The 17,516-nt window shown below is 36.6% G+C and overlaps 1 protein-coding gene across 1 annotated transcript in view; it reads right to left on the reverse strand.

The window, feature by feature from the left end:
• LOC150096137 (ribosomal protein S6 kinase 2 beta-like) overlaps positions 1 to 17,516 on the reverse strand; it is a 335,208-nt gene that overhangs the window by 202,778 nt on the left and 114,914 nt on the right. The window contains exon 6 of the mRNA XM_090409619.1: positions 4,008 to 4,087. Coding sequence (XP_090265745.1) covers positions 4,008 to 4,087 — 80 coding nt within the window. The remainder of the gene's footprint in view (positions 1 to 4,007; positions 4,088 to 17,516) is intronic.

Raw genomic sequence — 17,516 nt, forward strand, 5'->3', positions numbered from 1 at the left:
TACACCACAGCAGAAAAAACACCAACTCATTGCTAAATCAAACTCATCAACCAAAACAGTTTGGAGAGAGTAACAATCTATTACTCTCTTCAAAGAACACGCTTGCACCAGTTATGCTACCATGAATGTGGTGTACTTGTATGCCAAGTACACCACATTCATGCAAGTTGTCACATGACAGACAAGCAGGAAGATCAGTCGATAAATGTATTTCTGAACATCAAGAATACACCCAGATTAACAAACCATGCAAATCTGGCATGGAACAGCATGGAAATGAAAAATGCAAACCACATAATCAACTAGGAAATCACCACACTATTAGACAGATTTATGTATAAATCATCATCAGAATTACTGACTATACCCCTTAAAGGATGTACATGATAGCATGATAGAAATGATATAACTTTTTCGTGTAGTACTAACTTTCTACCAACAATTTTCCTCCAAATTAGACTGTTATTTTTCAACATTCCAATATTATCAGATCTGATATTTCTGTCTTCTAAGGCACTTTTTACTATATCAATCCACCTACATCTTAGTCTTCTTATGTGTCTTTTTCCTGCTATCATGGCAAAGAATACTTGTTTTGCTAATCTTTCATTTTGTTTCAGTGGCCATACCATCTGAAAATAGCTCAGTTAACACATTCTTTAAATTAAAGAATGAAACCAAGAAATTATATTCTTGGTTTCATTCTTCATTTTATCCAAGTGTAAGCAAACAAAGTTTGTGCATGAAGTAACTTCACAACTGGGCTACATGTATATAGAGTCTAATGACTTCACATCAATTACCTTAGTATCCAATAATACAAGGCACATATCCTTTTTGCTATGCATTATAGGAAGGGCCACTATCCAGACTGGTTTCGACCTTTACTGAGGTATGTTTAAGTTTGGAGATACCTCTCCAAAAACTCAAGTGATCTACAAGATCACTCTAAATCTCATTGAGTGACCTTAAAGGATCACTACTAAACTCATTATTCCTGACCTGAATCACTCCAGCAGAAGAAAATCAGCAGTGGTTCCACCAAGTGATGGGCAAAAACCCACCACCAAGTGGAACCTCGCTACTTCCCAGGAAATAAGAAAACCTAATGATAAGCGTGAATAAATGTCATCAGTGGAAGCCAGACCCAGAAGAGATACCAATTTTAACATTACATGACATCATTGGCTAGAAGGATGAAGCAAGATGCTTTTATTCCCCGTTGTCTGATAGGGAGGATGAACTGAAGGAAAGATTTATGAGCTGAGAGCTCGCCCTGGGGGGGGGGAGACACGGAGATTAGTCATTGTTGCAAGTATTCAGGATGGCTTTTGGCCTCTTGTATTTGAAGAGGTCAGTTTCATCATAGTTTGCTGCCTGTTTAACTAGATCATTGGGGTGTGTGTAGAGATCTTTGAGAAGAATTTTTCTGCTGTAGTTAGTAGGAAGGAGTAGATGTAAAGGATGTTTGTATTTCTATGCAGTTGGGCATTCCTTACAAACCACGGTACCAATTTTGATGTAATGCAGAATTCATATATTTCCCATATACAAGTAGTCAAAAGGTGTCACACCTTATTACTAAAATACTCCAAATTAGAGATAGATGAAAGTTTTTTCCCTTGGTTATACTATAATTAAAGATGCTAAGAAATTATATTCTTAGTTTCATTCTTTATCCAAGTGTAAGCAAACAAAGTTTGCATGTGGAATAACTTGACTGGACTACTTGTATATAGAGGCTAATGACTTCACAGCTAATGCTTAACGGCTAATGCAGTGGGGCAAGCATGTCCCACCAAAAAATATAACCCATGTTTCAAGAGTTGCCAGAACTATATAAATGTACTTTAACAATGCATCTTGGTCTGAGACATTAATTGAAAAGGAAATAAACATTGAACATGCCATGTGAATGTCTCGCCAGTTGTGCTAGCTCCCACGAAAGTAACAGCGTCAAATGTTCCATTGCACTGGAAATAAGCCATCAAATGCTTCACAGATTTTGTCAGAATACAGTGCAATGACAGGTAAAATCTGAAAGCTACAAGCCACTACTACTAGGCCTGAATTTGCTCACATCAAGAGTTTTATAAAACAGGCTGTAATGCACTTCGGCGACAACATAATCTCCATGCCTAAAATAATCAACACAGAAACAGATGGAGTGCAACAAAGAAGATCATGCAAGGATATATACCCAAAAATGAGAAACCGGCTAACCATACAATCAACCATGACAGATCAGAAAACCAGAAGCATGAAACATTTAACAAAAGTCTCAAGGAAAAAACTCTCAGTCAAATACCGAGGAGACAAAATCAAGTGGCACTAATAAAACTCTGCTTTCAGAAGAACTTCTGCCAACATTGTTTAAAAGCCATCCTAGAGAAAAGGAAATAGGAAACAGATAACTAACCAATTCTGATAAAAATAACAAAGAGGAGCAAGAAACAAAAGCAGAAAAACAGCCAAAGATGAACCAGTGCAGCTGCAAAAGAGAATCTTTTCCCTCCAAACATTCCGAAACCCTCCCAACAGTCTGTAGAGGGGGGGGATGAGGAGATCAAGCTGCATGAGTCCTCAGATGATAAAGAGGAAATTGAAAATGCAGGTCTTCCTCACACTGAAGGCTCACTAACAAATAAGCAGCTTCAGAGCTTTAAGAAAGTTCTGGGGTTCCTCACAAAAAACTGCTGACAGCATACAACTACACTGCTGACATCAGTGGCCTTTTTACCCAGCCAGCTAGAGGAATTAAGAACCATTCTGGCAGGAAAAAGAGAAAGAAAAACCATCAATCTCAAGAAAAGAATATACTACCTGATCAATGGGCTTGAATCCCAGCAGCAGAATAAAACTATTCCTAAAGTAAGTGAGGATATCACCCCCCCCCCCCACAATGGATGTATACAACAACTGCCATGACAAATATCTTGGCTTTCTAAACCAACCAACCTTTTCTTTTATTGTCTGGGATATAGTAAATAAGGATATGAAATACTGGGAGGAAATGCCCTGCAATAACTGAATAAAGCTAACACCTTCAGTTGGGAAAGAAAGAAAAAAAAAAGTTCTATGTTGCACATGTAACAATAACACCTGAATCCAGTAAGTGACAGTTATTATTCTTCCAAATGCACTATGAATGTGGTAATAACAATTTTTTAAAGTTAAAAAAAAAAAAAGTTTAAAACCCTTTCTAGTAGTTCACTTCTTCACCATTTTCAACCAATGTCTCTTAATAAATGCCCACATTGTAAGTTTATTATGTCATTCCTAAGAAAATACTAATTGACATGCTGGAGGTATACAATCACTACCATCTGATACATTATTATAGTCCTGTTGGTATGAAGTTACATTCCTCATTTCTACCTGAGTGCAGTATTGTCTGATAAATTTACGTAAGTATCCAAAACTAAGAGAGATTAGCACAGAGAAACAGCTAACTAAAACAAAACACTGATTCTGCTACACACTAAAATGAACAAATTTTGGACATTTTTGGTGGCGTTACATTATTCAATATGATATTAACTTTATAAAGCAGAAATTCACATAAAAAAGTAAGCGTTTTAGTAAGTATGGGAATTGAACAATTTTCTTTATGCTCTATGAAACATACTTCACGTATTATTCCAATATGCCTTTAATGGGCAAGTAATCTCAATTCCCCACACCCCCAACTCTAATTCATTTAATTATAAGGCATTTATCTAATTACTATGGTCAAAGCATTTTTTTTTTTTTTTTTTTTTTTTTCAAAAACAAAAACCAGAGTTTCTTAGGGTTAAAATTTTACCATCACTGTATGAAACTGGCTAAATTCCCCTCAAGTAGAAAGACTATTATGTTATGTCATAGCAGAATTCAAATCCAAGTCTTTGCAACAAAAGAGTGTGTGCTGTCACTAGAATGAAAATTATAACACTAAATGTAATTTGAGTTTCCAGCAAATCATTAATTTTAAAAATTTACAAATAAGTAATAAATTAACCAATTACCTCTTTACTCAATCTTGTAAAAAGATCTCCACCTTTCAGAAAGTCCAAGATTAAGTACAACTTCCCTTCAGTCTGAAAAGCTTTAAAATGTATCAGTGATTAAAATTTTTAATTGAAAGTGCACACAAATGTGCAAATTTACATTATATGTAACAATAATAAACATTAGTTTCTAATTCACTTCAATGTATTAATTTTGATAAGCATAATTCCTTCCATTTTAAAATCATACTGATAAAATAAATCTGAAAAAACCTGGAAGGCAAAGACAATTTTTTTGTCACAAAGAAGAGATGCAATGTCTTTTTAGACATACAATTATCTTTCATTAAGAAGAGTTCTATATATTGAGCTATCAATATGTTGCAGATGAGGTATAGTTTTTCACTGAAAAAGATAAATCAGATATACAAATTTCAATATAAGCTTCAAATATGGTTTCGTTCATACTCTATCAACTGACAACTAGCCTCAGCAGTGATGTAAAGGTTGCTTGGAATTATGGCTGAAGCAAATGAAGTTATATGAAGCCAGTGTATTATGCGAATAGAAAGGCTCATGTGTTGGTAGCTGATGTCGAGTTTTTATCACAGTTCAATTCACAAAACAAAGCATTAATAAGAAAATAAATAGTATATTTATTTACTAAGTTGTTTATATTTTGCTGGTTTTGTACTCAGCATCTTCAGAGCACAAAACAGTCTGTCACAGTATGCAAAAAGCAACAATTAGTTGCTGTTTGCAACAACTAGTGAGTAACAGTTTAAAACTGTAACAATACAAAGAAGCAAAGTGCTAATTGGCAGCAACAATTGGTGGATATATTGAGAGCAAGAGAGAGAGAGAGAGGGGGGGGGGGTTGCAAAGTATTAATTTGATCAGAAAATGACTTGCTCCAAAATTTTGGTAAATTAATACAATCTTACTTGTTGAGGACTGGGGAATGTTTTAAAGCAGCTGCTGATTCCAAAAACAGTTTCTCTGAATTGTAATGACTTCTGTGTAGCACTTTTTCTTTCATCTAATCCTGTGCCAAATATATTTCTTATGTTCTCCAAGGCAGACAGACTTCAACAGATCTTTCTGTCTGTCCATAGTAAGCCAGGTCACAAGCACTGTGCACTTCATATACTTCTTGATGTGAAGAAGGAGAGAGCTTGTCCTTAGCTGAATAAGATGAAGGTTGCCAGTTTGATATATGGTTTAAATGTGGTGTTGAGGTGGTATTTATTAAGCACTCTGGATGTCTTTTCAGATGTGTCCCTAATGTATGGAATAGTGATGGTTTTGTTATAGTCTTGTGCAATGGCTCCAGAAATCCACTAAACACAAGCAGGTTATCAGATACCAACTGGTGAGTGAATTTTCAGCCTAATTCTAAATGCATTCAAAAAATTTTTTTTTTGCATAATTAACAGTTTTTTTTTTTTTTTTTCCCATTTTAAAACATCTCATTCAGTGTGAAGTTATTTGATCATGGGTGGTTGCAAACAAATTTATTAAAGAAGGTTTATTCCCAGCTCTCTGGAAATATCTTATCGGAAATCCAATTCACCATAGCATTCTCTTTTAAAGAATCACATAAACACTTGAAAATGTTAGTTGCCCATTTCATCTGAAAGTCATAACATAAAATCAATCATCTTCACTTTTTTTTTTTCCTGTTATCTCCTTTAAAGTTCAGAACTCTCTTTTATTTTTTCTATATCAAGAAAAAGACTAATTGTTTATGAAAAAATTATTGTAGACAGGCTTATATATTGGTTAGACATATTTCTAATTTTTAGGAAATGACAATGTAAACTGCATTGTTAATTATAAAAACTTTAATAACTACCTATATTTTCAGAATGTCATATTCTGCATCTTCTAGAATCGAATCACAAAACAATGATATGTGCACAAAGGCATTAACACTAAGCAAATGAGGCTGAAAAAAGGCAACTAACTGGGTTGTCTTGGCTGTTGGAGTTCATGTTCTTAGAATGCAAGCTTCCCAAATTTGGGGAGTTCCATGCACCAAAATTTGTTGAGGTTTGGGAAGTTTTTCAGAGCTGAGGTTGATTCATCATCATCAAATTCCTGCCATTTACCCTCAAAGGATGTACAGGATATGATAGTACTACATGAAAAAAAATTACAGCATTACTAACTTCCTATCTACAATTTTCCTCCAAATCAGTCTGTTACTTGTCAAGACTCCAACATTATCAGATCTTATATTTCTATCGTCTAAGGCACTTTGTACAGTATCAATCCACTTATATCTTGGTCTTCCTCTGGGTTGTTTTCCTGCCAACCTGTCAGAGAACAGAACACTTGTTTTGCTAATCTTTCTTCTCCCATTCTGTTTAAGTGACCATACCACCTGAGATTGGCTCTGCTAATGCATTCCTGGATGCTGACAATGTCAAGTTCTTCCCTAATATCCTTGTTTTTAATATGATATTGCCATTGATGCCATCTGTTCATGCCTATAACCTTTCTCAGGACTCTCATATCTGCAGTCCTTAGTCTCTGGTCAAGTGTTTTACTTCAGACCCAGCTCTCGGTTCCATAAGTCAAAACTGGTTTGAACACTGTCTTGTATACAGCAAATTTAGTGTTCTGACTAATTTCTCTCTTATTCCATATGAATTTATTCAATTGACTTCCCAACATACCAGCTTTGCTGATTCTGATGTCTATTTCTATATTAAATTTACCATCTTCACTAAAAATCGTGCCTAAGTAGCTGAAATGTTTTACTTGTTCCACAGGTTCTCCATTCACAACACAGTTGACATTTTCAATGATTCTGCCTATTTTCATTGTCTTTGTCTTTTTATTGCTGACCTTCATACCATATCTATTACAACAGCTATTCAATTTAGTCAGAGAATCTTGCAGACTTGTAGGATTTATTTAGAAGTATAACATCATCTGCATAAAGCAAAGAGCTGACATTAACATCTCCAATTCTGATATCATGTTTAATAACACTTTCCTTCATAATGTGATCCATATAGATAATGAATAACAGAGGGGATAATGTACATCCTTGTCTCACACCAGATTTAACATTAAACCATCTTTCTGTACTTCCTTCAATTCTAACTGCTGACTTACAACTCAAATAAAGACTAAGTATTGCTTGATATAATGCCCCATTGACACCATTTAACTGTAGCATATTGAATAGCTTCACTCTTGGCACCTTGTCATATGCCTTTTTAAAATCGACAAAACTTAAATACAGATCTTTGTTATATTCCCATGATTTCTCCACTATCTGTCGTAAAGTGGAGATCTGATCCTGACAGCCTCTATTCGGCCTGAATCCAGCTTGTTCTTCACCAAGCTTTTCTTCCACAATTTTTCTCAACTGTTTCTCAAGTATACTTGCATAGATGTTGCCAGGAACACTCAGTAGGGAAATACCTCTGTAATTCTCACATTGTTTTATTTCCCTTTTTATATATGGGTACTATGAGAGCTCTACACCAATCATCGGGAATTCATTCCTCTGTGCAGGCATTCTGAACTATGCAGTGCAGCCACTGTAAGACTCTTATACCACCATACTTTAGCATTTCTGGTCGAATATCATCTACTCCTGCTGCCTTTCCACATTTCAAGCCTTTCATGGCTTTTTCTACTTCAAGTATGGTTATGTATTCCTGACTGCATGCCTGGTCAGTGTTTTTTTACCACTGTGCTGTCATCACTGCTTGTTTCATTTAGCAGTTTTCAAAGTAATTACTCCATACTTCAAGGATATCTTTTTCTCCCGTTTTCATCTCACCTTTGTCATCTCTAACTCCTTTTACAGCACTCTTTCTTCCGTTCTTAAGCTTCTTCAACAACCTCCAGAATATTTTGTCACCTTCTTGACATTTATTTTCTATATTCTTGCCAAAGTCCTCCCATGACTTTTATTTAGCTAGTTTTACACAGTGTTTAGCTTTCTTGCATTTGTCTCTGTATTCTCTAAGAGCACAAGCTGACTTATTTGCCAGGAACTTTTGATATATACTTTCTTCTTTTCCTTCACTGCCTCTTTAACTTCCTGTGTCGACCATGGGGTTCTAATTTTTCTATCCTTGCAGACAACTTCACCACAAGCCTCTCTAGCTGAATCAATCATTTCTTTCTTCAAGGCTTGCCACTGAATCTCCAGGGTTTGGTTACTGTTCTCAAACTCTTTCATTTTTCCTTCAATAATCTTTGTGTATTTTAGTTTACAGTTCACTTCTGAGAGCTGCTCAACTTTTATTCGCTTTAAAACTTTCTTAATACATGTTATCTTTTCAACATTAGGTCGTCGCTTGGTGTCGCACTAATTAGATCGTCAGCTTGTCGAGAGCTCCTGAAAAGATTAGTAGCATTTTGTGTTAACATTAGATATTTTACTAGAATTTTAAGTAGTATTGTTTGCTTTGTTTCTTGGTGTGTCTGTGCAATTTTTGCGTGTTTTCTGTTATTTTAATTATTATTTTTAAGAAAAGATAGCGTACACATGGCACCGATAAAGAAAAAAATGGCGGCCAGGTCGCCATGTTTGTTTAAGAGTTTTGATGTAAACGAATTTATGCAATGTGCTGTCTGTGAGATGTATGCCTTGCGAAGAGCGGTGGGAGTCTGGTTAGAAAGTGATAGTGGAGTTAATATGTGTAAAAAGTGTAAAGAGAATGAGGACTTCAAGCGTTTCGTGTATCGAGAGTGATATCGTTAACGATAGTCAGAATGTAGAAAATGGCGGTGTGCTAGAGAATTGCGTGGTAGTGCCAAATAGGTGTGAGAGCGTCGCCGAAAATGTAAATGAAGGTAGAAACACAGAAAGAATGGATGATTTGATCGATAATGAAAATGGTGAGATAAATGCAAGTAGCGAAATTGCCCGTTTGAATGGTGCGATACACAGAGCTAAAAGACAACTGGAGCATATGGAAAAATGTGTGTTGAACGTACCGACAAATAACCGGCGGAAGTCTGTGACGGCAAATAATAGCATGTTCGCAAACGTCAATAAAATGAAGGAGCGAGTGCTGTATGGGGATTCGCTATTAATAGGCGTAATAATTGAGAGTTTAACGAAGTCGTACCAGCCAGGTGCGAACATAAAGGACGTCAGCGAATCTATTCGACTGCAAAAACAGAGGGTGAAAGAGATGATAATCGTGGCAGGAACGAATGATTTGAAAGAGGACAAAATGGAAATGATAGAGGATGTGAGGGAGTTGTTTGAGGTGGCAAAAGAGAAGAGTGAGAGAGTTAGGATGGTGAGTATCTTACCACAGTATGACAGCGAAGTGTTTAGAAGGAGGGCCATAATTGCCAATGACTTTATGCGTGGGTTATGCATGGAGAATGGTGTGGAATTTGTGGATGTGTGGAATGAGTTCGATGGGCGAAAGGACTTATATAAGATGGATGGGTTGCATTTGAATGGAATTGGTGTACGGAGACTTGAAAGAGTGTTGATGAATGATGTGGAAGTGGATGTACAGACTCAGGGAAACTAGATTTATTAAGAGGGGGGGAGTAGATATGCAGACTTTAGGGGGGCAGTTAAGTATATGAATGAGTATATTATGCCCGAGTGAGTACGACGGACAACAAATCAGAATGGGATAGTTAGTATAAGGCATTAAAGTAGGGTGGGACAAATGGGCTTCTGCAATTCATGTACACTAATGCCAGGAGTATTAGGAACAAGAAGGAAGAGTTTTTGGCCATGGTTGGCACTTCCAGGCCACAGGTTGTCGGTATTAGTGAAACATGGCTGACAGAAGATGATAAAGCTAGTGGGATTGAATGCGACGGGTATAGCGTGTTCAGGAGTGACAGGGTGAATAAAAAGGGGGGAGGAGTGTTATTGATGATAGCTGATGAACTTCAGCCAAGGAGTATAGAAGTTGAACTGCATGATAGGGAAAAAAGCACATTTGAGGCTGTTTGGTGTGAGATAGAATCTAGAAGAACAAAATATACAATTCGGTGCTGCTATAGACCGGGTGATGGAGTGAATGGTGGGGATAGTATGCATAGGCAAATAGAAGAAATGAGTGGAAGGAGGGTAATTATTATGGGTGATTTCAATTATGGTAACATTGACTGGAAAGAGGAGAGGGCACATGGGAGGAAGGAATTGGATTTTATGCGGTTATTAAGGGACAACTATCTACGGCAACATGTATTGGAAAATACCAGGGGGCAGAGAGTGCTGGAACTAGTAATTGCAACCGAGAATGTGGCTGTAACGAACACGACCATATTGCCACCAATTGGTGAGAGTGACCATAAGGTCATGACTTGGGAGGTGGCTAAAGGAGTCGAATTTACAATTAAGACAGGGTACATGTGGAATTACCGGGCTGGTAAGTATGACAAGCTTAGGTGTGTGCTTGGCTCAATGCCATAGCATGTAAAACTGCAAGGGCTGGATGTTGATAGTGCATGGGAGGTAGTGTTAAGAACTGTTTGCAGGAGGCAATGGTTCACTGTATACCAAGAGTCCGAATAATAAATCAAGTAGGGATTAAATGGATGAATAACACTATTAAGCTTGAGCTGCAAAAAAAGAAACAATTGTGGAGGGAATTTAAGGAGAAGGGTGACCATCAGGCGCAGGAACAGTATACAGCTCAGGCCAGGATGGTAACGAGGGTGGTAAGAAAAGCAAAAGCATATTACGAAAGGAAATTGGACACGCAGGCTAAAGAGAATCCCAAACAGTTTTTTCAATATGTTGCAAGTAAAAGGAAAAATGCTCATGGTAGAATGATCTTAAAAAATGCCGAGGGAAGGGAGGTAACCGAATCAGTCGATATTGTGGAATTACTGAGCGAGCACTTTGCAAGAGTATATCATCCAGGTGGTGACTTTGCAGGAATGGAAGAACCAACAGCTTATACTGGAATTGTGATGAATGAAGTAGAGGTAACTAGTCTATTACAGAACCTCAATGTCAATACATCTGTTCGATTGGATGGTGTACCAGCTCGTGTCGTAAGTGAAGCGGCCAAAGAATTGTCAGTGCCCTTGACCATTTTGTTTAATTTGAGCCTCAGGACTGGGTCAGTCCCAAGGGGGTGGAAAGAGGGGAAAATAGTTCCACTGCACAAAGGTGGTTCCAAGGCTGCTGTTGAAAATTACTGGCCAATCAGCATAACAGGAATCATTATCAAGGTCTTAGAGAAAATAGTCAAGAGGAAAATACAAGATTGGATAGAAGAAAATGGGATACTGTATCGGGGACAGCATGGTTTTGTGAAGGGTAGGTCATGCCTCAGTAACTTGCTCACGTATTATAACACAGTGACGGCTGAACTGGATAAGGGTAATGGGTTTACAGTGATTCCACTGGACCTTGCTAAGGCCTTTGACAGGATACCACATGGAATTCTAATCAGTAAATTGCAGCATATGGGAATGAACATAGGGTTGGTGAGATGGATAGGAGGGTGGTTGACGGAGAGATATCAGAGAGTGGTTTACTCAGGAGTAGAGTCCACAAGACGGCCTGTGACTAGTGGTGTGCCACAAGGATCTGTTCTTGGACCACTGCTGTTTAATTTGTTCATAAATGATATAGGAAAGGATCTGAGAGGAACAGTTCATTTGTTTGCGGATGATGCGAAGTTGGGTAGGGCAATAGTGAATGCAGATGACGTCAAAATTTTGCAGGATGATTTGGATAGATTGGAGGTCTGAGCTAAGGAGAATGGATGTCAATTTAATGTGGCAAAATGTAAGGTTATGCATTTTGGGGTGAAAAGATTGGCGGCAGTTTACTGCATTGGTGGAACCGTGCTCCAGGAAATTGATGAGGCATGAAATTTAGGAGTGTTGGTGGATAAGGAATTGAAATTTAGGGGACACATTGCAAAAGTGGCCAAATCAGCTCATCAAATCACTTGGTTGCTGAAGAATACGTTGACAAGCAGAGACAAGCAGGTTATTGTTCCTCTGTATCGAGCCTTGATAAGACCCCATCTAGACTACTGTGCTCAGATTTGGTCACCTAGGTTTCTTCTTGATGGGAGGAGGTGGAGAGGATCCAGAGGCGAGTGACCAAGATGATAGCAGGTCTGTGGAATGAACCATATGAGAACAGGTTCAGGATTTGTGGGTTGCAAAAATTGGTTGATAGGCGGAGGAGGGGAGATATGATTGAGACATTCAAATTACTGAAGGGTTTCTATAAAATTAATTCAGAAGATATTTTTGAGAACAGGGCTGATTGTGGGAGGACTAGGGGACATCCATGGAAACTGGGCAAAAGTGTGGTTAGTAAAGGTGTTAGAGCTGGGTTCTTTACTTTTAGAGTAGTGAATGAGTGGAATGCGCTCCCTGAGTCTGTGGTGGATGCTGTGACAGTGAATGAGTTTAAGGCGAGGTATGATAGATACTGTATGAATGTCAAATGATTGTGATGAATACGATTTGGGGCCTCCCTCGATGAGTCTAATGACTCCCTGGAGTTGCCCATAATAATAGTAATATGAAATTCAATTTAATCCTGCTCAAGACTAAATAGTGATCACTTCCAATTTCAAATCCTCTGTACACTCTGGTGTCCTGCACCAGGGAGAAAACATCACTATCAACAATAACATAGTCAACAAGACTTTTCTTATTCCTTGCATATTCTCTTCATGTGAATTTGTGCACATTTTTATGTTGGAACATGGTGTTAGTAATAACCAGTCCATGTCCTGAGCAGAAATCCAACAGATATTTGCCATTATTATTAGCTTTGCTCTTTTCTCCAAATTTTATTTCTGTATGTCTCACTTTTCTCCAAAATATTTCTGTATGTCTCACAATCATTTCCCACTCTGCTATTTAGATCCCCAACAAGGACCAACTTTTCCTTTTTCATTGTGTCAGTTGCTTTTTCTAAAGCCTCAAAAAATTCCTCCACTTCTACCTTAGTAGAACCTTCTGTGGGACCATAGGCACAAATAAGTCTCATTGTCCAGTTCCCCATTCTCATATTTTCCCACATTACTCTACTTGAGACTGACTGCCATTCAGAAGATTAGCCTTGTATTTTGTGTTGAATACTACGGCTACTCCTTCTTTTCCTTGTCATTGCCTGAATATAACATTTTGTATTTATTGCTCAGAAAGATCTCACCAGTTTTTGTCTTTTTTGTTTCAGTCACCCCTATTATGTCGATCTGGTACTTATCTAATTCCTCAACTAGCTCCATTTCTTTGCCATTCAGACTTCTTATGTTAATAGTACCGATCTTGAACTCTGGTGATGTTGAGTTGGGGTGTGTTTTCAGATTTGTTCCAATAGCTGACTTTTCACTGTTCACCCTGGTTCCCTGGCGAAAACAACGGGGGCCTTATTTAACCGGGCAACGCCCCATCCAGCATGAAACTTTGTCATGTTGTACCATCATTTTCTTATTTTGGTTTAACCAATAAGAATACAATTTGGTTGGCTAAATCCCAAATTGCCAGCCCATTCTCGTTCGTTCAGTATCCAGGTAGATATCCAACAGGGTGCACCACGAGAAGGTGAGGATTGGACATTAGGTCAGAAGCCCTGGTCGGTTCTCCGCATTCCTTTAAAGGCTATGTGGAGGTCTCCTCTCAGTTATACAGCTTTGACCCTTAAGCACCCCGAGGTTGAGGTTGATTCAAGGAATAATAAATAATCTTTCATACTTGTACTTGCTGCAGTGTAATAAAGTGGCTTTCTTCCAGCATATTCTGTTGTGGGTGTCCATATGCATGGTCAGCAAATCTCAAGTGGCTGTATTATTGGTGAAATCAGATGTAGTCCTTGTGTTTGGATATTCTGATGTTGGCTGTCCTGCCCATAGGACATTTTGCAACTGCAAGGGACCTGGTATACTCCAGGTAGGTCTAGAGGAAGCGGCTGTTCTTTAGTGGAGTGGATAAGGGATGCCAATTTCTTATGTGGTTTGTAACTAGTTGTGAGGTCATATTTTCTTAGGATTTTTGCTAGTTTTTTGGATATACCCCAGATATAGAGAATGGTGATAGGTTTAGAGTAATCTCTGTTATGAAGGGGGAGAGAGGGTTTTGGTTAACTGGTTTTAATATTTTTTGGATTTGTTGGAGGCTGTAGCCATTGGTTAAGAAGGTGTTAAGTGGTTAACTTCAGTAGTTAGGGCATTGTTATCTGAACTAATTAATTTTGCCCTGTTATACAGGTTAAACTTCAGTAGTGTTTAATCTGTATAACAGCGTTAAACTATTGAAGTTAACCTGAAGTAAACTACTGAAGTGGTTAACTTCAGTAATTAGGGCATTGTTATCTGAATTGATTAATTTTGCCCTGTTATACAGGGTTTTTATAATCCCATATTGTTGAGGGGGTGACTGTTAGTGAATGTATCTAACTATATGTGTAGGTTCAGAAAAAGAGCATTCCAAGAACATCAGCCCAATGGCCAAGACAACCCAATTAGCCTGAGGGCATCTTTAGGACTCTAGACTGACTTCAGTTGCTTTCTTCAGCCACATTTTGCTTAGTATTATTACCTGTGTGCACATATCATTGTTTTGTGATCCCTGAAGATGGGAATGTAACATTCCTGAAATATAGATAGTTATTAAAGTTTTTATAATTAATAATACAGTTTACATTGTCATTTCCTAAAAAATTAGAAGAATATTTATGAAAAAATATATCACTTAAGGATAAGAACTAAGAAAATATGAACAGTCAATTAAAAAATTAACCTGCTGTATCTTTCTCATAATAGATGACCTGTTATCAATTGCTACATTATGACAATGAAAACTTTTAAATTTTTTTTTTTCTGTATGAAAGACTTCATAAATATCCACTATTGAGTTCCAAAAATCCCCCTCATTACAGTGAGAACTCCATGCATACTTCATAATGCATCATGCTTTGTCATGAAGTGAGAAAATGAGCCACAGTTATATGTTAGCATTATGCTGCTTTACTTGGAATCAGTAAATCTTGCACACATTTAAATTAAATTACACTGATTATTTTCAATAAATAAATTTTATAATCAAATCAATGTATTCATTCAGTTCAATATGCATATATACAGTACTCCTGACATACATAATAGACAATCTATTATTTAAAAAATAGTTGAGGTGCTTTTCACATAACAATTTCATTAATAAAAGAAACCAGTAGTTATAAACACAAAAATTAAAATCAGCACAATCTGATTATGTGCTACAGTACATCTATACAACTTATTATTCCAGCACCTTTAAGTTCACAATTGTAATACAGTACTGTCTTAAGCTTATTTTCAAAGCTCATAACAAGAATTGGCTTAGTGTAATTAAATACTTGAATATTTTATATAATGAAAAGGCTTTTTAATACTGTTATTTAAAAAAATAAATTATCATGCAAAGACAAGTCAAAGTGTGTGCCAAAAGTGAACCTGGCTCCACAGTAAGTGGGACTTGCCTTCTAGTTTTTTTTTTTCATGAATGTTATTATTTTTCTTCATATCATTTAGTTTTTTAAAGCATCACTTAACAATATTTACATAAACTAAACTGATACCTTTGGAGAGAAATATTTTTGTGGCTAGTAGATTTGTTTTATTTCTAGAGCCATGGTCCTGTGTAGTATTTTCTTCTAGAAGTGGCAAAGACAGGCAAATTCTATGTTAAGAGCAGTATCATTGGAACAGACAGACCTGATTCTGTGTTAGTATCTTTAGTATATCATACTGTTGATGTGATTGTGCAATATCTTCCAGTAGGTGTAGGCTTTCTGTAAACAGAAAAGGATAATGAACCATTTGGAAGATGTGTGACTAATGTATCTGGGAAGCGTAAAGTTATTTGATTCCTTTACAATTTAATAAAGAAATGTACTGAATGTGTCTGGACCAAGTGGTCGAATAACAAACACTACATGGCACAGCCAAGCCACTGGTTTCAGAATGGCTGCATTCTGAAGTGTTTTGTTTTCTAACTAATTTTTTCCATGTAGAAATTTGCCAAAGGTGGAAAAAGGGTTAAATCCATAACTGTCCCATCTAATTGTTTGGGCATTTTTCTTTTCCATGTGAAATAATCAGCAAGTACTGAAAATTTGAATGATTCAAATATTTGGGAAATAGTAAGACTATCAATTCATCAGTTAATGGTACGTTAGTAAACAGTGAAGTAATATTAAAGCTAATCATTATGTCTAAACTTTTTAGAATATGATTATTTAATATATTTTTTAATGAAACAAAGTTTTTTTTTTTTTTTTTTTTTTTTTTTTTTTTTTTTAAAACAAAAGGAGGAAGAAGTACAGTAATCTACCATTTATCTGACCCTTCAATTACCAGAACAGCAAGGTTCTGAAATTGAAGGGTCTGATAACTGAAGTGAAATTACATGATTCTCTACCAGAAGTTGGTTGACATTATACAAGGGTTATTTAACTGAAGGATCATTATTTTGAAGGTTAGATAAATAATAGATTACTGTAAGCAGGGTAATGATTTTTGCAAAATGCTTAGCAGTTTTACACAGGACTGATTATACTATCAACAACTAGGCATAAGGGTGTATCTTGTTTGTGAAGTTTTAGGGTTCCACAAAAAGGTTGCAGTTTAAGTCTCTTTGTAACAAGAAAGCGACTTTTTTCCCAATAATCTATTTTGATTATTGGGAAAAAAAGATGATTATATCAATATTATCAAAAATCACAGCCTTAAATGCACTACACAATAAAAAGAATATCATAACAAAGGCACAAAAGGTAATGCCACTGTAGTAATGAATCAATCTGAAAGATATCTAGAGTGCTTAATACATAACTCCAAACTACATTTAAATCATATATCAAACTGGCAAACCTTTATCTGTTCACCTAAGAACAAGCTCTCCACATTCACATCCAGGAGTATATGAAGTGCACTGTACTTGTGACTTGGCTTACTATGGATACACATAAAGATATGTTGACATCTGCCTTGGAGAACATAATACATTCAACACCATTGTCATGGGCAATTCAGGACTTGCAGACCATGCCTTGGGCACCCCTTCACACAATATTAGATGGAATACAAAAAAAAAAATGCTACACAGAAGTCATTACAAGTCAAACTGTTTTTGGAATCAGCAGCTGCTTTAAAACATTTCCCGAACCTCAACAAGTATAGTGCATCAATTTACCAAAAATTTGGAAGTCATAAGATGAAATTAATACTTTCCAACCTCTCTCTCTCTCTCTCTGTATCTAACAATAGATGGCACCAATTAGGACTTTAGTTATTTATGTTGCCCACTACAATTTTAAACTGTTACCCACTATTTATTAACTAATTGTTGCTGTTTGTGCAGAGTAACAAACTAACAGCAACTAAGTAAATAAATATATTGTTTATTAATAATCCACTTGTGTTGTGAATTAAACCATGATAAAAACGTAGTGTATTATGTCTGCAAACTACATGTATTCCAGGCTGGTTTGCCTTTTTTTTTTTTTTTTGTGTGTATGTGTGTGTGTGTGTGAGAGATGAAATGGAAGTTACCCAA

This window comes from Typopeltis vanoorti, chromosome 19 (assembly GCF_054136105.1).
Source record: "Typopeltis vanoorti isolate ZY-2024b chromosome 19, IOZ_Tvanoo_1.0, whole genome shotgun sequence".
Classification (NCBI taxonomy): domain Eukaryota; kingdom Metazoa; phylum Arthropoda; class Arachnida; order Uropygi; family Thelyphonidae; genus Typopeltis; species Typopeltis vanoorti.